This window comes from Parasteatoda tepidariorum, chromosome 7 (assembly GCF_982258835.1).
Source record: "Parasteatoda tepidariorum strain Cologne lab strain chromosome 7, Ptep-v5.0, whole genome shotgun sequence".
NCBI classification, from domain to species: domain Eukaryota; kingdom Metazoa; phylum Arthropoda; class Arachnida; order Araneae; family Theridiidae; genus Parasteatoda; species Parasteatoda tepidariorum.
The window spans coordinates 90,378,035-90,401,455 of record NC_141761.1 but is presented as its reverse complement, the minus strand read 5'-3'; the positions used below and the strand labels follow the sequence as shown (position 1 = coordinate 90,401,455).

The window sequence follows — 23,421 nt, the reverse complement described above, 5'->3', positions numbered from 1 at the left end:
ATCTAGCCTAGACTGCTCAACACAGAATATTGATTTCGGATGAATAATGGAAACAAAATCACTCACATTCTTAATAATTTCAATTGACATATGCTAAATAACACAACTTAGTAATGTATCACTTTTAATGTGTTAGGCATTAAGTAAACTTAAGCAATTCATAAATTTATAATTATTTAAAAAATTGCCAGAAATTTTTATTTACATAATGTTCAATTAATTTTATGAATAAATATAAATTGATCAATTATTTATTTACAAAAAAAAATATGATTTAATATTAATAAGAATGTGCACGCGATGTATGTAAAAGTAGAAATATTTTTTTAGAAAACTACATTTGGAATTTAAACTTTGGGAAACTTAGTTTGCCTGGAACCGTATCCCCCCCCAGGAAAGATTTATTCGATTAACAAAACAATAATGAAGATAAACAAATTTTTGAAGGTTCTGATAAAAAGATAAGTTTTGTGAAGGGTCCGTTAAGGACCCACAATTCTTCTAAACAGACCCCTGGTATATATTTACCTTTTTTATGAATGAATAGATTTAAACATCACAGAGCATCAAGGGAACTTTAAAAGAAGTATACAAAAATATTTGGTAAATATTATTTGTCCAATATATCCTGAAGTATTTTTTTAAAAATTTAAATAGTATCTAAATGTTACAAATTTTTTTTATTTCAACTTTGCCTGACTGCCCTTTAAAAATAGCAAGTCAATATCAGAAAAAGTATATTTTTCGAATTTTGTACTAATATATTTTTTTTAATTAAAATATGGCAGGGTAAGGCAAGTTTTTGATTGATGATGGACTGTACAGTGTCAACTATGCAACAATATCTAATTTACAACTTGAGCCTGTGTTTTAGGGATTAGTAAAATATGTTTTCTAGGTTAAAACAATCACATGAAGCAAAAAAATTACACGATGAAGAAATTGAAACTCAAATTTGTAAGAGATTGACCTCTGGAGTGGATAATTGGGTGAAGCACATTTGTCAAGAGAAAAAAAATTATCACTGCTTTATTGATGAGGTCATGAGAGCCACATGATTGGAACAGTGTGTTTCACTTCCATCCCTTATACAAGGGACTTATTTTTAGGAATAGATGGGGGGTCGAAGAACGTTGGTTGAAAAAAAAGAGAAAAGAAAAAAATTCTTGACGTTCTTATTGATGGAACACTAGCGTTGTAAGATCAACACGCAGTGTTTTACTCCCATTCCTATCCTTTAAACTGCAGCCAGTTAGCAGTTTCGATTTTCTTCTTACATTGTGATGTTAGTGCTTCCAAAGTTGTCCATGACAGTTTGAGCACACATATTTTAGGCTGGGAAGAATTTTAGTTCGAATTCATATGTGATACGCCACTGTCAAAATTTATTTCTTACCTTCTTGTGCTTAAAATGCCTGTTTTCTCCGTAATAGTGGCTAAAATTGGAAGTGCAGGTATGCGATAATAAAAAATTTTAGATATGTTTTTCGTGGGGGCAGCCTTACTGAAAATTACTGTAATAACTGGAATGTTTGATATTAGAAAATAATCAGCAATCACAGTATGCACTATCACTATGGCCAATTTGTTAGTTAGTGTCACTGCTTTATTGATGAGGTCATGAGAGCCACATGATTGGAACAGTGTGTTTCACTTCCATCCCTTATACAAGGGACTTATTTTTAGGAATAGATGGGGGGTCGAAGAACGTTGGTTGAAAAAAAAGAGAAAAGAAAAAAATTCTTGACGTTCTTATTGATGGAACACTAGCGTTGTAAGATCAACACGCAGTGTTTTACTCCCATTCCTATCCTTTAAACTGCAGCCAGTTAGCAGTTTCGATTTTCTTCTTACATTGTGATGTTAGTGCTTCCAAAGTTGTCCATGACAGTTTGAGCACACATATTTTAGGCTGGGAAGAATTTTAGTTCGAATTCATATGTGATACGCCACTGTCAAAATTTATTTCTTACCTTCTTGTGCTTAAAATGCCTGTTTTCTCCGTAATAGTGGCTAAAATTGGAAGTGCAGGTATGCGATAATAAAAAATTTTAGATATGTTTTTCGTGGGGGCAGCCTTACTGAAAATTACTGTAATAACTGGAATGTTTGATATTAGAAAATAATCAGCAATCACAGTATGCACTATCACTATGGCCAATTTGTTAGTTAGTGTCATGGAAGTACAAGTTCCATTGAAGTTCAATTTTCAGACCATCGCATGCATAGCAGACCGGTTGCCTTTTCTACATAGAAGGCTACATCCTATCAAACTGAATCTGCTTGGGCTGTAAGCCTTAACTGGAATTAGATTCCTGGGCCATTGTAATGACAACCAAATGCCATAAAATTTATAGAAAAGGTAATTTTAGATATTTGTTCACTATCAGGTTTTAATTTCAGAGAGATCAATAAATGGAATAAATCGGCTAGAGAGCTGCCAATAAGCAAAGAATAGCATTTATTTACATTCAATGAAAATATTACAAAATTTTCTTTGATTATTCTTTATTTACATTTTCCTCTATTACCTGAAAAAATATATAAACAATCAAAATAATTTAGAACAGTCATGACTGAAAATCACAATAAATCATATATATATAATATATAAGTAAAAATATAGATAAAATATGGAAAAAGATATGAAGATTTTTTATAAAAGAAAAATAAATAAAAGTTGGAAAATAAAACAAGAAAAGATATTATCTAGTCAGCAGCTTACACGTATTATTGCCTTCCTAAATCCAATAACGTGATTCATATTCACACGATTTCAAAACCCACTATCGTGATTTGAGATTTCGCATTCTTAAAATCCGATATCATGATTCTTGTAAGAACTAAATTTTTCTTAAATTTGTTACTATAAAAGTGTGTTTTATTGAAAGGTAATTTAATTAGAAATCTTAGTTCAAAAAATTATATTAAATATGAATAGTACCTAAATTGATATCTTGTTATTGAGTTTTTGCTCATAAAATTTTCAGGGTTTTCCACTTCCTGCCACAATCACCCGTGGTACATATAAATAATAATTGTATTGATATATTTTGCTTTGGCTATATTAACACAATATTAGAAAAAATTTATTGGATATAATTATCGCAATACCGAATTTTTGAAACGCGTAAATACGAATAGCGATGCACGATTTTTAGATCCTGTAAATATGTCCAGCAATATTGGATTTTAAATTTGAATGAAGAGGAATCGCGATATTGATTTTAAAAATATGTAAACATAAATTGCGATGTTGGATTTTTAAATCCCGTGAATATGAATCAAGATGTAAGATTTTTAAATCGCCTGAATATGATTCACAATGAATGATTTAAATCAGGTAAATACGAAAATCGATATTAAATTGCGTGGTTATGAATTGCGATATTAGCGGAATAGGGCATAGTTTCAAATATTAAAAACGATAAAAATCCGATAAACAAATAACATTACAGAAGAGTAGCTTGTTTTGTTAACGCGATTTAACGAAAGTTTCAAAATTTAAATTTTAGATTGTAGAACTTAATTCTTACTTTAGATTTTTGATGGCAGTGAAAATTCCGTTGGATTATAAGTTGCGGACTTATAATTTGCGGACTTATGCAAATCAGTAGTCTTCAGATACGCGGAATTCTGCAAAAAATCACACTCCCTGCTCCTAGTTTCTAGACCTGGACAGATTACACGAAAACCCTGGAATTCCGGAGTACATCCAGAATACAATCATCCCTGATATACAGTGAAACTTCTCGGGAGTGACCGATCTCTGCACTGTTGGTTGTTAAATGGAGATTGGTATTCTTAAAGGTTACCTCCGTTGACTTCAAAATGTTATCAAAGGTACATGATTTTTTGCAAATGATTTTAAACAATTAGTTGTTAAACGATTACTTTTCTATCTACAGTCATTTTGAATCTTGCATTAATCATAAAACAATTTTTAGTAATGTAATACAGTTTTATATGAATTGTTAAGAATTAATTTAATTATATTTCAATTATAATTATATCTACAAAATTCAATCAATTGTTGAATAAACTTTCTCAAAGTTTCTTAAAAAAAAAAAATGAAACCTTCTTAGTGTCTTGATTTTTGATGGTACAGTAGAGAACCGATTATTCGGAACGATCGGGACTATCGCTATTCCGGATAACTGATTTTTCCGGTTTTCTGAATCGCTACAAAAAGCCGTTTTTTTAGTGTTAAACCCAACTAAAAAAAAAAACTTTTGGAAATAATCTTAAAAATAAGAAAAAACGATGAGGTAATGCACTAATGATTATTTCTGAAATGATGGTAAGGTAAACATCTTTCAAAAAAGAAAGAAAAATCCTAAAAGGAAAATTTTTTTTTTTAAAAAATTGCGGGAAAATTTGTCGACTTTCGTTCCGGTTTTTTGGTTTTCCGGTTTTCTGATTTCCGGATAATGGGTTCTGTACTGTATATTAAATCTATTATTCTAAATTACAGTAAGTGTAATTTTCTTGTTACAGAAATACCATGTGTGCTGATGTCATGAAAAATGATAAATAAAATGTAGCATCAATAGAAAGGACCCATACCGATATGATGTGTAAAAACAAATTTACCAATTATGAATGATAGAACTATTTTAAATGAATAAATAAATTATATTTTTAAGTTTGGCTTTGATTTTATGTCATAACAATTAGTTACCTTTAAAAGATGAGAAGCAGTTATTTGTTTGAGATGCTTAGTTTTTTATAAAATAAACTTTTCTTTCTAATTTAACTTTCAACTCAAAAAATAATCCATGAAATAATCAACTATAAAAACTATTGATAAATCAAAAATAAATCATTCAACTTTAGAAATAAATAAATCATTGTCTTTTATGCAATTTGACTGCAACATGAGGTTGCAGATCTCTTTCAGAGATCATCAAAAAGAGCTCCTTTTCGTGCTTCCTGTATTGACCTTTTCCTCATCTGGTGTAGAAGTTTTGCATGGTTGCAGGGGGAAGATTTTAATGGTCTCTCATAACAGGGTGGTCACTCAAATCAGGTTTCAGATTTCCCTGATTTTTCCAGTAACAATCTTAAAATTTCCAGGTCAGTGTATTTTCTTTTCTCATAAAGTGCAGGTAAATACAAGAAAAGTGTCAATATTATAAAGTATTTGATTCAAAATTGTTATTTTTTTAATGTATCATCTTGAATAGATGTGAAGAAAATAATATATTTAGCTTGCGAAATACATTACTTTTAATGAAAAAAAAATGTTTCAAAGTGCTAGTTTTGTACAAAATGCACCAAATAGCAAATACAGTGACCCAAATGTGTTTTTAATTGCCTTCTTTTTCCTGTTGGAATGGATGGATCAATGTGTTTTATACAATTTTCCATCTTGTAAAAGTTAGTTGAAAAATCACTACTAATTTTAATTATGTAAGATATATTAACAACAATGTAAATAAAACTCATATTTAAGCAATATTTCCTTAAATTTACTAATTTTCTAGTAATTCAGCTAAATTCTAATTTAGCAGGGTAATAATGGAAAGAACTTGAATGCAAGCAAAGTATTACTAAGTTGATGATACTTCAACTGCTTGACGATAAACTTCAGTTTAAATAAAGTGAATATATCGGATGGTAAAATAATTCAAATTAAGAAAAATTCCAGCCTTTCTTTAAAATTCCATGATTTTTCCAGGTTTTTATCAAAATTTCCCTGACTTTTCCAGTATAAAAAAAATTCCCTGATAATTCCAGATTTTCCAGGTGGGTGGCCACCCTGTAAATGTTTTCTTCAACACAAAGTCTATGGAAAAATTTTTGTGTCTCTCAAAAGTGGTCGTAAATAGAGAAGGTCGCTACATAGAGGGTGTCTCTCCTGGAGGTATAACTTAGCATAAGTTTGATAAACATAGTCTCAAGTAATAAAAAATATTATAAACAATTTGTAAAAAATTTAAATGATAAAAAGCTGTATCTACATGATCTAATCCAGAATTAATTTTATAGTTTTTGTCTGACATAAAAAAAGAAATTGAGTATATGAATACTTCAAGAAAGGTGCACGATGTAATTTATATATATATAAACAAAGGAATGATATGTTAAGTTTGTTATCCTACATATTTACTGTAGACTATGTATTACAGTGTAACGTCCCATATCCGGACGTTCCTTTCCCGGACACTTTTTAACAATCAAAATAAACAAACATCTCTCCATCTTCCCTTTCCTTAAAAAAAAAAAAAAAGTCTTGACACATTTTCTCTTTTTCTAGATTGCACTGAACCTCTGATTTATGCATCGAACCCATAAATCACCGGAAAGAGGAAGTGAAGATCTACCAAGATCATTGAGTGACGCTCCTCCCTTGGAATGTCCGAAAAAGAGGGAGATTTGTTTTCAAAAGACCACAACTGAGTCCCCTCCCTCCCCCCTCCTTTCCCATGCAGGTGGCTAGTAAAAGAGGCATTTCCTGGAACCTTTTTATTGAAAGAAGAAATACTGTGGAAAAGGGTAAACGGGGCAAGCGTTAAGGTGGAGGGGGAGTCAAAATGGAAAATTTGAATAGGTCTAAAAGGATACATGTCCTTGAAAAACAAAACATTCGTTCTTCCCCATACCCTGTAATATTTAGGAGGCGGGGGGGGAAGGGGGTAGCGTTCTTTCTTTAGCAGATTCTTTGAGTCATAGAAGAAAAAATAAAGAGAATCTGATCAGCATGCCCCGCCTTTATGCTTGATTGATAGCCAATGATTGGAGAGAAAACAATAATTTGTTACTTCCCCACCCTCAACTTAAATGATCTCCTCTTTACACTTATTTTCTTTCACAAATAAAGAGGAAATGAATTTTTCTCCTCCACCTACCCACCTTAATGAATGACGGAAATTTCCCTTTCTTGCTTGAATCATTCTAGTTAAAAATGGCGGATTATTATTTTCATATGTCAATATTTTTTCGTTTTCTATATTTTAAGCAATATTTTTTTTTCAATATTTCATATTTTATTGATTAGATATTCTAATATTAAAACATTATTCCCTTTAAAAATAATGTTTATTTATTTTTTGTTTCTTAGATTTAGATCATTTTAAGCTTTGTTCCAGAATGACATGAATTTCCCCTTCCTGCTTGAATCGTTCTAGTTCAAAATGGCGGATTAATATTTTCGTAACCATTAAATTTTTTTCGTTTTCCATATTTTCAGCAATAATATTTTTTTTCTAATATTTTATATTTGATTGATTAGATATTCTAATGCTAAAACATTATTCCCCTTAAAAATAATGTTTATTTATTTTTTGCTTCTTAGATTCAGATCGTTTATTAAATCATTTTAAGCTTTGTTTACATTGGGGGTCAATTATACGGAAAAATCTATTATACGGACTTCTGGAAGTCCCACCGATTCCGGATACGCGACTTTACACTGTACCTGTTTTTCATATAATTTTACCATTAGGAAAGAAACAGGTAGAAACAGATCCATTAGATTTTTTAAATTAAGAAATTTAAAAGGTATGCAGTAAATATAAACAAATAATTTAGAAAAGTACAGAAAGAACTTTTGTAAATAGTGAATATTTTGTGCATGAGAATTGAGAGTTATATACAAAGTTTGAAACATACCTTGAACAGTTTTTAATTTTTTAGCATCACAGTCATAGATGTCAATCTATTTCCAGTCTGAGCTTTTGCTATTTTTCTAAGTCTTAAAGACTCCTAAGAAAAAGATGATGAATTAATACAGACACATTTACAGTAAAAAAAAAGTAGTGATACAAATAGTTATTATTAAATTTAGAAATGACAAACACCAATTTAGATTCAACTCATTCAGATAGACCTTATTTATACTAAAAAAACATCACCAGGATCACAGAAAAGTTTCCCAATAGTCTGCTTCTTTTGAAAATAGTTGCTTTTTTTAGCCTTGTCAGGCAAAAAAAAGGTTGCAGGTGAAAACTTAAAAATGCAGCTTGCAGTTCAAAAAGAAAATAAAGGTACCAACTAAAATTTTTTGGCGACTCAAATCTGTAGATCTTCACACATTTTGCATTTTTTACCTTACACATTCCTTAGATCAGTGTTTCCCAAAGTGTGGTACATGTACTCCCAGGGGTACGAGAACAGTTTAGTGGGGGTATGCGTTCTTATTCGAAATATCTTGCAAGAAACAAAAATTTCAAAAAATTTATTTAAAAACAAAGCTAGTCATGAAAATTTACGATTACGAATTTTTCTATTGGCTACTTTTTGCAGAGTTAACAGTTAATAAATTAGTGGTGTCAACAGCCAGTTGTGATTTTTAACTTTTGTGCAATTTTTTTATAGCAAAGGTTTGTAATAAATTCTACTTATTTTGATTATTTTTATGAAATATAATTCTTATATTTAACGTAGAATATGGATAGCTGGTTAGTATCCACAAAACTTTGTACCAAAAAAGAAAAATAAACATATTTTTAAAAAAATACATTCATTTTTTTATTAGTGTTACACAGCATTACGAAAAATTTAGAAAGGGTACAAAAAAGTCATAAGTTTGGGAAACACTGCCTTAGATGATACCTCTACACATTTTTAAATTAAAGATATTGGTAAAAAATAAAAAAAATTGCTAGATTTTACACACTTCTTTATATAATATACATATTATATAAAGAAGTGTGTAAGCAAACTTCCAAATCATACCTTATCTTCCGTAATATGCCACACCCTAATACATCCATTGCTAGAGGCAGAAACTAGAAATTTTTCATCAATAGCTGAAACGCATTTCAATGCTTTGATTCTGAAAAGAATGTCAACAAACCATATTATTTTTAAAATGTTTGATAGTTTAATAAAGGTGAGAAAAAAAAGAATAAACTGCTATAGCATTTGAAAAAAAATTGCTCCGCAATGAAAAAAATAAAAAACAATCAGTAAATAAAAAATAATCTGTTTTTTAATCTTGTTTTTGTTGGATAAGTAGAAATGATAGATAGGAGTAGAAAAATTTATTGCGGAACAAAAGCAAAAAAATCATTGATTTGCATCAAATAATATTTGTATATTTGCATCAAATAATATCATCAATAATAGAGAGAAATCATCTATTCAAAAAATTTACAAAGCATTTAAATATAAATTATTTTAAGATTTCTTTATTGATTTTCATAATTATAAAATTTATTAAAAATTCATTTCATAAAATTACATTAGTACTTCGTTTGTAATATGCTTGCACAGCACTTTTGAAGAGCCATTTTAAAATTTGAATTTTTCAGAATGATTATAAAGAACAGTGTGAAACTTAAGTTCAATTTTTTTAATCTTCAGAAAAAGTAGCTATTGAATATGGAAAATTTTACAAAGAAATATGACTGTTTTAAAAAATTCTGCCAATTCCAGGTTTGATAGATTTGAAAATTCAAGTATATACATTAAAATGAAATTATTCTGTATGGTATTAAAAATATAGCATCATGATAAATGCAAATATTTTCCTAAAGTGTGATTTTTTATATATATAAAATTGGTGTAATAATGTAATTAAATAGTTATACTATACTGATATATTTTGTCAACTTACCATTAAGGCATATGGTATCTACATTTATTTTATCATTTCAAAAGTTGATTAGAAAAAGAAAAAAAATATATTTAAAAAAATTTTGTGGTTTATTTTAGCCTGTTCTTCAGTTATTAATAATGATACTTTTCCATCTTCAATAATTTTGAATCTTGCATTTATTTACCATAAAACAGTGACCATGAATAGATTAATACAATTTTAAATAAACTGTCAAGATTTAATGATATTTCACTTATAATTATATTTAAATAATTCAATCAAGTGTAGAATAAAATTTCTCAAAGTATCTTTAAAAAAATAGAAGTAATTCAATATAAATTTTAAAAAGTTGACTTTTTAAAAAATATTAAAAAAAAAAAAAAAATAAAACCTGGTTAGTGTCTTGAATTCTGATGGCACATTAAATTCATCATTCTAAATTTTATTTTTCATTTGTGACATTTCTATTGATAAAGATTTATGTACTTCAATAATTTTGATAAATTATAATGATAAATTAAATTTCCCCAGTATTTTGTATTCAAATTAATGAAAAGAATATTTGGTAAAACATTTGATATTTCATATTGTGCACTTGAGTTAAACCACTTGCATGATTCAAAGTCATCAAACTTTGATAAATTTAAAAAGATAGGCTAAAGGCTTTTTGTAGATATTTTTTATGTTCTGTGGTAAATAGAGCATTTCTCAATTGTTACATTTTAAAGCATAAAATTTTAATATACCTACTAAAATATACATTTATGGAATAACATAAACTTTTCCTATACCTTTAAGTATGAGAGATGATTGAATAACATAAACTTTCACTATACCTATTAGTATGAGCATTTATTGTATGACATAAATTTCCAGAATTCAGATCATAAAAGTGAATAGATTCATTTTCTCCACCAACAGCAATTATGTCATCCTACAAATAAATACGTAAAAAAAATGAATCAGACAAATATAATTGTTGAATATTACAATAAAAATTTCACTTCATCTATTCTTCTGTTCCTATTACTTGAAATTTATAGTTTTAAAATTTTGTCAGATTTTGAGCTGTGCTTTATAATTTTCTATTATAAAAATATTTCACAACAAAAAGGAGGATATCAACCAGAGTTGGCCAAAAATGTAATCGATTACATTTTTTTATTACAGTAATCAATTACTTGTAATCATGATTACAATTTTCAAAAATTTTGATTACAGCTGTAATCATGATTACAATATTAATTACAGTAATCAATTACTTATAATCGTGATTACTGTCCGCGCCCTCATTGGCGAGATTGTAATGCTCCAAGCGTAGCTTTCTAGCGTTCTTTTCTCATTCAATAAAAACTTACCAAACGTTACAGTCCACTTGACTCTATTAGCTCCGAATCCACACATGTACAATGCACGTATGTTCCATGTATGCATATCCATATGTACTATATATGCATGTACAATACATGAATGTATGTACATACATTGTACATGCGTACATACATTACACATATACATATGCACATTACATTTATGTCTAAATATGTGTACAATGCAACAAATAAAATGCATGTAAGTTAACTTTTAATGACTCAAGCAAGTTAAATGACAAAATCAAACGATATTTAAATTTAGTTTTCAGCTTTAATTGTTCTATATCATTTTGAAATTCTTCGAATAAAAAATTATTTTCAGGTATTTTCCTGAAATGTTTGACAATGCAGATTTATTTTTATTTTATAACATAATGCATGATTCATAGAAATTTTTTAAATGGTAAAAAAAACGGTAAATTTTATGTGTGGAAATAATATTTAGAAATTTAAAACAAAATTATCGTTCACTTTCTAAAAAATATGAGGTCGAGTTTTATATGCCTTAGAATAAATTTTAAAGCAAACTTTAATAACTTTACTTATATAAATTTTTTTAATGTATGCACAATGTATGTGTGTATTGTAATTACATATATTTAAATGTACGCATGTATTTATACATTACTTGTAATTATGTACATGTATACATTGTATGTACATGCGTACATTGTGCATATAACTATTTTTTTGTACATCCATACATCACATGCGCATAAGTATTAACAAAGTATGTAGTTATACAAGTACATACGTAAGTTGTACATAAGTACATACTTTGCGTGTACATATATCAATGTACATATAAATGTGCATATATTGCACCTTTAAATAACATTCTTACATATTGTACGTAAATACGTAAAATTTTATATACATACGTACATTGTATATACGTGCTATTATCGTAAATTTATACAATGTACGTACTTAAGTACATAAAAGCATGCAAACGCATAAACATTATTTTCATATACGTTCATACATATATTATCTATGTATACAAAGATACAAAACACTGCCTTTTTGTACAAACTAACATACATGCGTACATGTATCATAAATGCATAATTATACGTACTAAGCATATGCGCATTGCATTAAGTATATTACAATATAATTACGAATATTGTAGGTACAAACAACGCTTGTGCATACATTGTATATATAGGAATTGCAAATTATACGTTCATGTATGCGTACATTCTATGTACATAAAAATATGTAAACTCATGCATACTTACATAATAAATTTGCATATAGTATACAATCGTAATAACTTGTAATCGTATAGTTTGATTACAAGTAATCACAATTACATGTAATCATATATTTTGATTACTTGTAATCATAATTACCCGTAATCGCTTTTGTTGTGATTACTTGTAATCGCAATTACTTGGAATCATGATTACAAGTAATTGATTACTGTAATCAAAATTGTAATCATGATTACGGCTGTAATCAAAATTTTTTGAAAGTTGTAATCACGATTACAAGTAATTGATTACTGTAATCGACTATGTAATCATGATTACAGCTGTAATCAAAATTTGTAATCATGATTACAAGTAATTGATTACTGTAATTGAAAAATGTAATCGATTACATTTTTGCTCCACTCTGATGTAATCAAAAATTTTGATTACTTGTAATCGTGATTACAAGTAATTGATTACATAGCTGTAATTATCTGTAATCAATTACAGTTGTAATCGATTACTGTAATCGACGGCCAACTCTGATATCAACTGTTATATTGTAAATAAACTTAAATGAATAAATCAAACATATTTAATTGTTTATAGTTACAATACAATGGAACTACAATTCTTCCTTTTTTTTTAAATGCTTAAAGTTTACAGATACAAAATTTGGAAGAAATTTAGCTTTTCCTATCATTTGTCAACCTATAGACAAATTAAAATCAATACATTAAGCATATTTAAATGTTAGTCCATCATAATAAAAAAAAAAAGCATTTTTTTTGTTTTTTTTTTCATCTTTATTTGACATTTGGGAGAGCAGTTACTAAACCTATTTTTCATGCAGAAATTTTTAAGCACATTATTTAACTGCAGAATAGAACTAAAGTGACAAACAAAAACTAAAAAACAAACTCTGTGAATTGTTGGTGTTTTTTTAAACTTCTCAAAAGCTGAAAATATAATTGTATATTGAATAAGAAATATGCAAAATCATAAAAACCTAAAAAATAAATAAATAAAAAATACAAGACAGATATTAAAAGATTAAATATTAAAAAATTAAATATTAAAGTAAGAGCAATTGATACAGTTGATCCTCGGTTTGATGAACCCTTTCATCCAAAAATGCACATTGTAACATGAGATTATATCATGAATGCACAAAAGTATTGTGAATATATACTAACAATTAAAAAAACAAAAAACTATAAAAAGCAATTATTAATTTTAAAAACAATTATTAAATAATAGCGTAATCAATAATAATGCAACTTTTTTATATAATTATAATATATGCATAAGAGTCTCTTAAAAATAATACTTTATAGCAGAAAAATAAAATACTGATTTTGGTCAGCCATTTTTAACCTATAACATATGTAATGCTAATTTATGCAAATATCACAAGTTTTAACTCAAAAATGAGTCACACTATGGGATTGCAAATATAAAGGATCACTAAAAGAGTGAATACAATTTTCAAGCAAGAAAAATATGATTTCTAAATAGGACTCTACACAGGCAAGTAAGTTTATAAAAACATCCATTTCAAAAACATATAAGTGCTTACGGGACTTAATGTCGATTTCCGTGTAACAGTGAAATATACACTTTTGAACCTTAATGTGAAATATTACATTTTTCACAAGGATTTTGATTATATATCATGACAATCTAGGATAAGAAATGAAAGATATGACACTATCTCAACTTATTGTTTTATAAATTAAACTTTGTAACTTTTTAAACAAATTTATGAGTAAAACATATTTTAGTAATCTAATTTCTACAAGCAAAATTTAATATAAATGAATAAACACATGAAAAAGAGTACATGATTAAAAAAAAGAAAACATACAGCTAAATTATAATACATAACTTATCTATTAAACAAATTATGTGTCAGATGCATATTAGATCCGTTTGGGCTCGCTTTTGGTAATCAAAGCGAGAATTTATATCTCAGCCTAAGATATAAATGTCTGATAAAGGGCAAATTTTGTAATCGCGTCACTCAGCCTTTGATGTCTAAACAAGCAAAAGCATCAAACAGGAGCAGTAGACCAGTGCAATTTTTTATACCAAATAAATTTTGCATTTTTAAATTTAATAACTCAGCCAAACTTTTGTTTAAAAGTAGTATGTAGTAGATTTTATGATGTGAGTCTGAGCCCAAAACCTTTTTCAATAAACAAGCTTATTTCCCCTCTAATGCATACACATTACACTTATACACAAACCCCTCAGGGTATAAATACATCAACAGATATATATATATCCAGTATTTAAAAATGAATATGATAAATAATATTTTTAGACCAAGAATGCGGAAATGAATTTTTCAATTAAAAATAAAAATGTCTGTAATGAGTATTTGAAAATATCAGTTCAAAATATGCCAATTTTATTTTAAGCTTTCGATTATATTTGTATACTTGCAAAATTTCAGATAAATCTTCATCTTATGTGCCTTTGGCAAAAAAAAAAAAAAAAATTATGTTTAAAGACAATGTTTAGAACATCGACAATATAATTTAGAAGAAAACTATAATTTAGAATATCAGTTGAAAGCCAAAACATCTCATCTAATTATTTACTGCTTCTCTTATGACAGCAGGAGAATTTTTTTATTTTAAATTCAATAAAAATTATAAAATCACTTAGAGACTAAAAAGCAGAAATTCTTTATATTTAAATATTTCAATAAAAACATAAAAAGAGTTTAAAATTTTGAATTCTTAGTTTAATGAAATTGTCACGACACTTGAGATTTGGTTTATATTTAGCATTTTAATGAGTATTAAAAATATATTTTATTTAATATTTGTATTTTTGTTTGTTAATACTTTATGTAGTAAAAACTTTGTAAATTACATACGATTAAATTATATAATGAAATTGTTAATCAATGGAATATGAATGCACATTGTATATATTGATTGTTAATTCATTCATAATCATCAAACTTAATTGATATTTTTGTATGTTCATTAAATTTATTTTTTCAAAAGCTAACAGTAATAAATGTAAAGATAAAAGAAGAAGATTTTTTTTATATTGTAAGACATGTAAAGAATTCACACATTGAAAAATATGAATGAACATATCATGTACTACATTTCATGAATGCATATAATGCTTTTGAAATTCCATTCATTAATTATGCGTTCATTCATAAGATAGAACTAATCAGTGTACTAAAGGTATTATGCTTTACATTTTACAAAGAATCATTTCAGCAACTTAATCATAATGCGATTCATTAAGCATTCAGGCGGTAGAAAAATGGATGAAATAATTATTCTCATAACCATTTCTTTTATTAAACCTTTTGTTAGTAATGAAGCAATACACATTACACCTTATTCTTATATTTAGGAAACATAAATATGCATGTATAAAGTATTTGAAAAAACCTACTTATTAAGCAAAATTTAGTCTTTTCATGAAAATATCAAATTAAAAAATGATTGTCTGATTTTAAACTTTGTTTTAAATAATTTAAATAAAACCTCTATTCAATAGTCAAGTTAAATATCACAATCATGATTTATACTTTTGTGAAAATTTGTTTCTTTCCACAACCTAGTAAGCAATCATAAGATTTGGAAAAATATCTATTTTATCTAAAAAATTATCTAGTTTTGCTAGAGTTGCTTCTTTTTTTTTAAATCAATAAAAAAAGATCATTTGATTTAAGAAGATTGGGCAAAAGCAGAAAGTTGGATGATGTTTCCTTTTTGTAAACATTATCAAAATATGTATTATTTAATATTCCTCCCCCCTCTTTATATAAAAAAAGGATAACTATTTAGGAAAAATATTAATAAATGAACAATATAATGCATTGTATTACCTTGCTTACTCCTTTACCTACAATATTTTTGCATTGTTTATAAAAAGTATTTTAAAATATTTAAGTATGCATTTTATTTACAGAATAAATAAGATTTTTTGTCTTTAATTCCACAGAGGAAGTTGGTTTCATAAGAAACTTCAAGTTAAAATATTAAATGCATCAAAACAAACTCTTCTACTAGAGAAGTAACAACTTTTAACAAATGAATTTTTATAATAACATTAATAAAATAAAACAAATTTGTAAAAGTGGATAGGCAGTGGATAGGATATAACAGGCTTAGTTACACATTAAACTAGAATATTTTACAATTCTGATTATGATTTTAAATACGAAAAAAAAAACCCCATTAAAACCAACTGTGGAACAACACATTCATTGTTACAATTATCAATATAATAAAAATCTAATATAATAAAAATCTAATATGATACTTGCCTAAAAAAAATATGAAATTCATAAAAAAATATTTGAAAAGCATAAATATGGAATAAATAATTTTTTTTTCTTAAAAAAAAAGTTACTTACTTTAATAAAAGTAAAATCACAAATTTTTGTTTCAAAGTTGATAGTCAATCTAACTGCAGCATCCTGTAAATAAAGTGAAAACAGCTATAAATGTAATATATTTCTGATGATCTCAATTAATCACTACAAAGAGTAATATAGGAAATATAGATAATCTAAAAAAATTATTTTATTGTAAAATAATGAAACGAAATATGTTGCCATATAATGTTATGATTATATATTGAAGCAATAAATAATCACAAAAAAGTGTTAACCAAGCATCAATCTAGAAGAGTCTGCCTGAGTCACATTTCAGGAATCTTTTAAGAAAGAGTTTGAGATGTTATGAAAATTAATTTTGCCATTATTCTACTTCTACAAAGTATATAAGTGGCATGAAAAAATACATTTATATAGGAATATAAGATAGATTAAATGCAGTTTTTGAGGCTTATTCATATATAATTGTTTTCAAAGTTATAAGAATACAAACAGAACATTAATTATGTATGTAAAAAAATAAGCAGTTTGTAGTAGGAATTTCGTAAAAAAAAAAACTAATTTTAGAGGTCAATATTTTACGAAAGCTCTTTATTTATGGATGGTGTTTTCTACACAAGGGAGTTACTACACAAGGGAAGTGTTAACCAAGCATCAATCTAGAAGAGTCTGCCTGAGTCACATTTCAGGAATCTTTTAAGAAAGAGTTTGAGATGTTATGAAAATTAATTTTGCCATTATTCTACTTCTACAAAGTATATAAGTGGCATGAAAAAATACATTTATATAGGAATATATGATAGATTAAATGCAGTTTTTGAGGCTTATTCATATATAATTGTTTTCAAAGTTATAAGAATACAAACAGAACATTAATTATGTATGTAAAAAAATAAGCAGTTTGTAGTAGGAATTTCGTAAAAAAAAAACTAATTTTAGAGGTCAATATTTTACGAAAGCTCTTTATTTATGGATGGTGTTTTCTACACAAGGGAGCGCTGCAAGCTCGGGACTGCCTAAATTTGAGGGTTACTGTTTCAGTTGTATTTTAAAGCCATTTGGCATCATTGTGTTTTGAGATTCTTGCAAGCAATGCATTTGATTACTTATTACTTATGTTTACAATGCTAACAATACTGTTTACAATACTAAAAGTGTTAACACTAAAGTAAGATGGTGCACAGCTTGCAACAGGAACAAACAGTAATAAACAAATGGAAAGAGGCCAAATCAAGACTGCCAAAAAAGCAAGTTATTCAAAATCTAGCAACCATGTCACCTTTTTTAATAATAAATAACAAAATAACTAAAACAAATTTTCACTCCAAACTTCAAAGAATTACATAATAACATTAATATCTTACGAAATACAGCAGATTTGAGCTCGGAAATTATCTAGTTTATTTCTTTTATTGAAAACAAAATTATCCGTTTGAAAACATCGCCTATCAGAATAACATGTAGTAAGCAGCTGCAAACTAGAGTAGGTGCCGAGCTCGAGATTGTTATTGTTTACATTTCTATTGAAAACACCATCCATAGGTCAGAATTTCGATAAGGATCAATAAAGAGATTTTTCTTCCTAGATTGACTTGTGTCAATAAAATCCAATTTGATTCAAATCCCCATTTGACCCAAATAATTTTTTTTACTATGAAGCATTATAAAAAGATATTTAAAACTTTTTCAATGGTTTCCATAGTTTTAAAATATATTTGAAACTTACTAAGCGTTTTGTTTATTTGTTTCAAAAAATAATAATCGATTCAATGCAGTTGGAATTCTACACAGAAATATTTGTGAGCCTACAATAAAAGTAAAGCATAAAGAAACACTTTGTCTTGTCATTTCAAATGTTAAAAAATAAAAAAATATTAAGTTAATTTTCTTTATTTGTTTGTTAATCTGTTTTTTGGTAGTTAATCATGACTAACATTTCTATTCAATTTTCAATTAATCAAGCATAAATAATATAATCAAGCATTTACATGTAGCGCTACAAATGTAATCACATACAAATGAAATAATCATAAAAGTATTTCAGTTATAACTATATTTTTAAAACTTAACTAATCAAAACTTTAAATTTTAAAAGCAATTCTTAAAAATTACAAAAAATATGATTATAATAAAATATATAAATTTTTTTCTATTTATACAAAATAAAGATTTCTTACATTCTATTTTAGACTTATTTTATTAATAGGAAGTGATAATGATTCGAATACTTCAGCAAAAAATAATTTATATGAAAACCATAATCAGACGGGGATTTTTCAAGAACTTTCATAATTTTTAAGAGCGTTTAGAAAAACATGAAAATTAAGAGAATATTTGATTTAACCCAGTAAATTCTAACAGTCTCCAGAAATTTCAAAGTCATAAATACTCAAATGAATACATACCCCAACAGAATAAATATCAAGGGCATTATTGCAAGCCACTACAAACTGCGATCCATCAGGTGTCCATTTGACAATTTCTGCAACTGTAAAATTAAATTAAAGTTAAAGCAAATTTTTTATAAATAAAATTTAGCTCCAACAATATTGTAAAAAATAAACACACTATTTTACCTTTTTTAATATTTGTGGCATAGGCTGATCGACCATTAATTAAGTTCCATGTTCTCACAGTTTTATCTTTCGAAACTGACAAAGCCAACTTTCCACTCGGATGAATTGAGATACAATTAACAGATTTCCTATTAAATATTAAAAACAATAGAAATGTCCTATTACGATATTTTTTTAATATAATAAATAACAAGAAACTCAATTTCATAATGACTCAAATTACACTTCCGATTTATGAATAACTAGGAAGGAGAAAATGGAATATTAGAAAACTTGGAAATACAAAAATATTCTTTTTAACCATTTGAGTGTGAATAGTTTTCAAATATCATATATTCAAGCTCGCATATCTGAGCACATATTTGGTCTGGAAATTGAAGAGTACCCATATTTTATCATTATTGTATGAAGATACTTATTTTCAAATGTAGCATGCAAACATATTTGTTCGGCCAGTAGAAACAAATCAAAGCTTAGATTAGATCAATATTTCTTCAAACTGATATATAAATCAATGCTAAAATTTTGCCTTTTTCAATCACTTAGAGAGATTCATCATTTTTATGCACACCCATAAACATTTATAAGAAATAATTTCAAGAACGCAAAATTTTTAGAATTTTGTGTTCTTGTAATCATAAGAATCAGATTTTTAAAAAAAGTAAATCTAAAAGCAGCATAAAAATAACTGTCAACATGAAGAATTAAATTTTCACTTTCTTTTTCAATTTTTTTAAAATTTTTATTTTTTTATGGAGAATATGTTTTGTTAAAAGAAATTCAACATTGCAGCTAATATGTTTTGCTTTGCTGAGGCTGCACAAACTGTAGATACATCTCTGTTCACCTTACTTATTGATTCAAGATAACTCTATAGTATAATAATATTTCGTAAAAGTTAATCAATAAGCAAACACGAATTCTTAACAAAAACCGATATTATGAATATTACCAGATCTTCATAATTAGTTTCCTTAAAATAAATAAAAGATACCAATAAATAAAATCAATAAATACAATTCAATAAAATTTAGATAATTCAGTAAAGGTGTTCTAAAATATTCAATTAAGTACTCTTGTTCAATAATATACATTGTGGATAAGAAAAATTCTTCTACAACAACTTAATATTTTTTCTGCACTTTTTGGTTAGGATATAACAATAAAGAGAATTGTTTCATAACTTGAGTATAGTTTGAAAACGAGCTAATACATATAAAACAAACTGAAATCAAGATTATTGGGACAGAATAACTGTTTCTTATGTTTCTTGATAAACATGCAGCAGGGTATTTAAAAAATTATAGTTACTAATTATTAATTAAAATATCATAGCCATTTAATGAGACAAAGTTACAAATTATGAAATACATAATTAATTTGCATAGTCTTTCTTACTTGTGTCCACCAAGAGTTTTTACACATTGCCAGTTGTTTGTTGACCAAATACAGATAGTTGCATCTTCACTAGAACTTATAAGGTATGAATCAATAAACTCCAAACTTGTAATGGAACCTGTTAACACAATAAAGAGCAGGCAAAGTTCAACACAATATGGAGCAGAAAAACAAATAATGTTATTATTGTTAAATTAGGAGTATTAATATTATTATCATCAATGTTATGCTAAATTATTGAAAGTTATGATTAAAGTGATTGAACAACTGATTTGAACAAGCATTTCAGATTTTAAGGTACAATTTAACAATTTTTTATTCCACACATAGCTGAAATCCACAGAGGTGCAAAATGGTAAATCAATGATATAATTTTTGAACTTTGGAAAGGTTCTAATCATAAAAGAATTTGTAAAACTATCCATCAAAATATATTTTATTATAGTTTACTAATTTTACTTTGCATTAATAAAAAAAAAACTTCAAAGAAATTAAAAAAAAATATTTTTGTTACACTTAAAATCAATTATACAAACATCAAACTAAGGTGTAAGTTCATGAACTGGGTGATAGTCGAACATTACTAAAAATTGCTTCAATTCTTGGGATTAAAGCTAATTAAATTTTAAAATTAGAAGTTTGTAATATTTTATTTGCATTTATGCTATAACAACACAATTTAACAATAGTTGTCATTATGATTTAAAATGTTACATATTTAGGAATTTGTGATATTTTACAATTGTAGTTTTCCTTTAAAATGTTTTTTAACAGAGACTATGTTTTGTATAAAGAAATTTCAAAATGCAACTAATATGTTTTGCTTTGTTGAGGCTGCAAAAATTTAGACACATCCCTGTTCATCTTATTGGTTCAAGATGAAATTATAATATACAAGTAAAAAATCCTTTACTTTCATTTGAGAAAAAAACATTAATAGTTAATCAATAAGCAAACATGAAATCTTAACAAAAACTGATTACCAGGGGTTCATAATTAGTTTCCTTTAAATAAATAAATAAAATCAATGAAAGTAAATTTTTAATATTAATTCAAACAAATTTATTTAATTCAGTAAAACTCTACATTTATTTTATCACTCGAATTCAATTGTATACATTGTACATCAGCAAAAGTTATTCTAATACAACTGGATATCTTTTTAACGCACTTCTTGGTTAGGATTATTACAATTAAAAATAAATTGTTCCATAATTTGTGTACATTTTGAAACTGGGACAATATAAATAAAACAAATTGAATTTAAGGTTACAAAGTTGAAATGAATAATTATTTAGCAGAAATAAAATTGGAGTTAAAAACACACACACACACACACACACACACATTATAACAAATGAAGCAAACTTATTTATTTAAGATTTTTTTTATTTACGTATTTGATATTTTATTCATGTATTTTGACATTATTTAATAATATGCATAATTATACACACAATTTGAATAAAGATAATGTCACGTAAATAAATAAATAAAAAAAAAAAAAACTGAAACTAAGATTGTAACAATAAATATCAAAGAAAAATAAACAAAATAGAGTTATAGTTAGTGCAATAAGGTTGATTATAACTACAGGGTGCGCAGCCAAATCTTTCAACAAAAAATGAGCACCTTTTAAAAACTCAAAATTTTTTTAAAGAACTCTATACATACACAAAATGCAAAATAATTTTCAAAAACTTTAATGATTGCCGCTTTCGTACACTATGGTTTGATGGTACGCCGAAATGGATTGTGAAAACGTTGAATAAAACAATGTAAAAAGCATGCTTTTGTGTAACACATGGTGAAAATCGACTTGGTAAAGAGAAAATCTCAATTTCGATAAGGGAAAATTAAGCATTACTTAAAAACACCCAATGAAAAAAGCACCTTTAAGGGTTTTAAAAAAACGAAAATAAGCACCTTTAAGCACTTTTTAAAAAAGCTACGCACCATGAACTAATAAAATAATGATGTTGATGCAAATTTAATAATAAATTTTTTTATATCTTTCAAAGTAATATACTAATTAAATCATTATTTATGTACTAATGCATAAATTCCTTTTGAATAATAGGGCTATTGCTATAACTGTTAATCATTAAAGTAATATTTTTAATAAACCCATCATACCATTATGATGCACTAATGCACCAATTTCTTTTCGTGTCTTCATATTGAAAAGCTGAATGGTTTCATCTGTGCTTCCAGATACTAAATATTTGTTTGAAGATGCAACACACTTGATACATTGTAAATGAGCTTCTGTAGCAAAACTTGGAGTTAATGAAAATTTCTGTAAAAGGTGGAGGAAAAAAAAATGTAGCCAATAGCAGAGTTAAAAAATTAGATACTGATTGATAAATCAGAATTGTTATCTACAAACAAAGCATCTTTATTAGAACTATCTTAAATTTTAGCTTAATTGTATATAAAACAATACAGAACATGTCATGGTTTAAATCTTAGACCAGGGTTCGTGATTTTTTTTAAAAAAAATTCGTCATTCATCCATAGCATAGAACAATTTACTTGGAATAACTAAACCTAAACCGCCCCACATATTTCTGATTCTTTTTAAATATTAATAATGTCAACAATCAGATTGATTCCATACAAAAACAATAATCATCTGAAGAAAAAAAAAATCGTATATAATATTTTAATTGTGGCAAAAAAAGCTGTTTCGTATACATTACATCGTCATGCATTTTCAAAATATAGCCGACGAGAAACTTCTCATACGTCCCAACAATTATTTCCATCAAAGCATCTTCAGATTCCATTTTTAATGATAGCAGATTTCACTTTATTAGTAAATTTATTTTATCCTTCTTAGTTTTTTAAAATCTAATTCGATTCTTTGTAGTGTTGGATGTTCCTCGCATGCATGTAAAATGTAAACAATAACATTTAAAACTAACTGTTGCCAATTTTGTTCTATAACACA

General features: G+C 26.8%; 1 protein-coding gene across 1 annotated transcript; it reads right to left on the bottom strand.

Annotated features, from left to right (window-relative positions):
• Positions 1-2,444: 2,444 nt before the first annotated feature.
• Positions 2,445-23,405, bottom strand: LOC107456814 (p21-activated protein kinase-interacting protein 1-like). Its single transcript, XM_016074775.4, has 10 exons — positions 23,171-23,405; positions 22,605-22,767; positions 20,469-20,586; positions 19,071-19,198; positions 18,900-18,982; positions 16,513-16,575; positions 10,381-10,478; positions 8,680-8,779; positions 7,615-7,707; positions 2,445-2,531 (listed from the first exon to the last, which is right to left on the bottom strand). Exons 1-9 carry the CDS (start codon positions 23,255-23,257, stop codon positions 7,627-7,629), a joined length of 921 nt encoding a protein of 306 aa, XP_015930261.1. The 5' UTR covers positions 23,258-23,405; the 3' UTR covers positions 2,445-2,531; positions 7,615-7,626.
• Between the last annotated feature and the right edge of the window lie 16 nt (positions 23,406-23,421).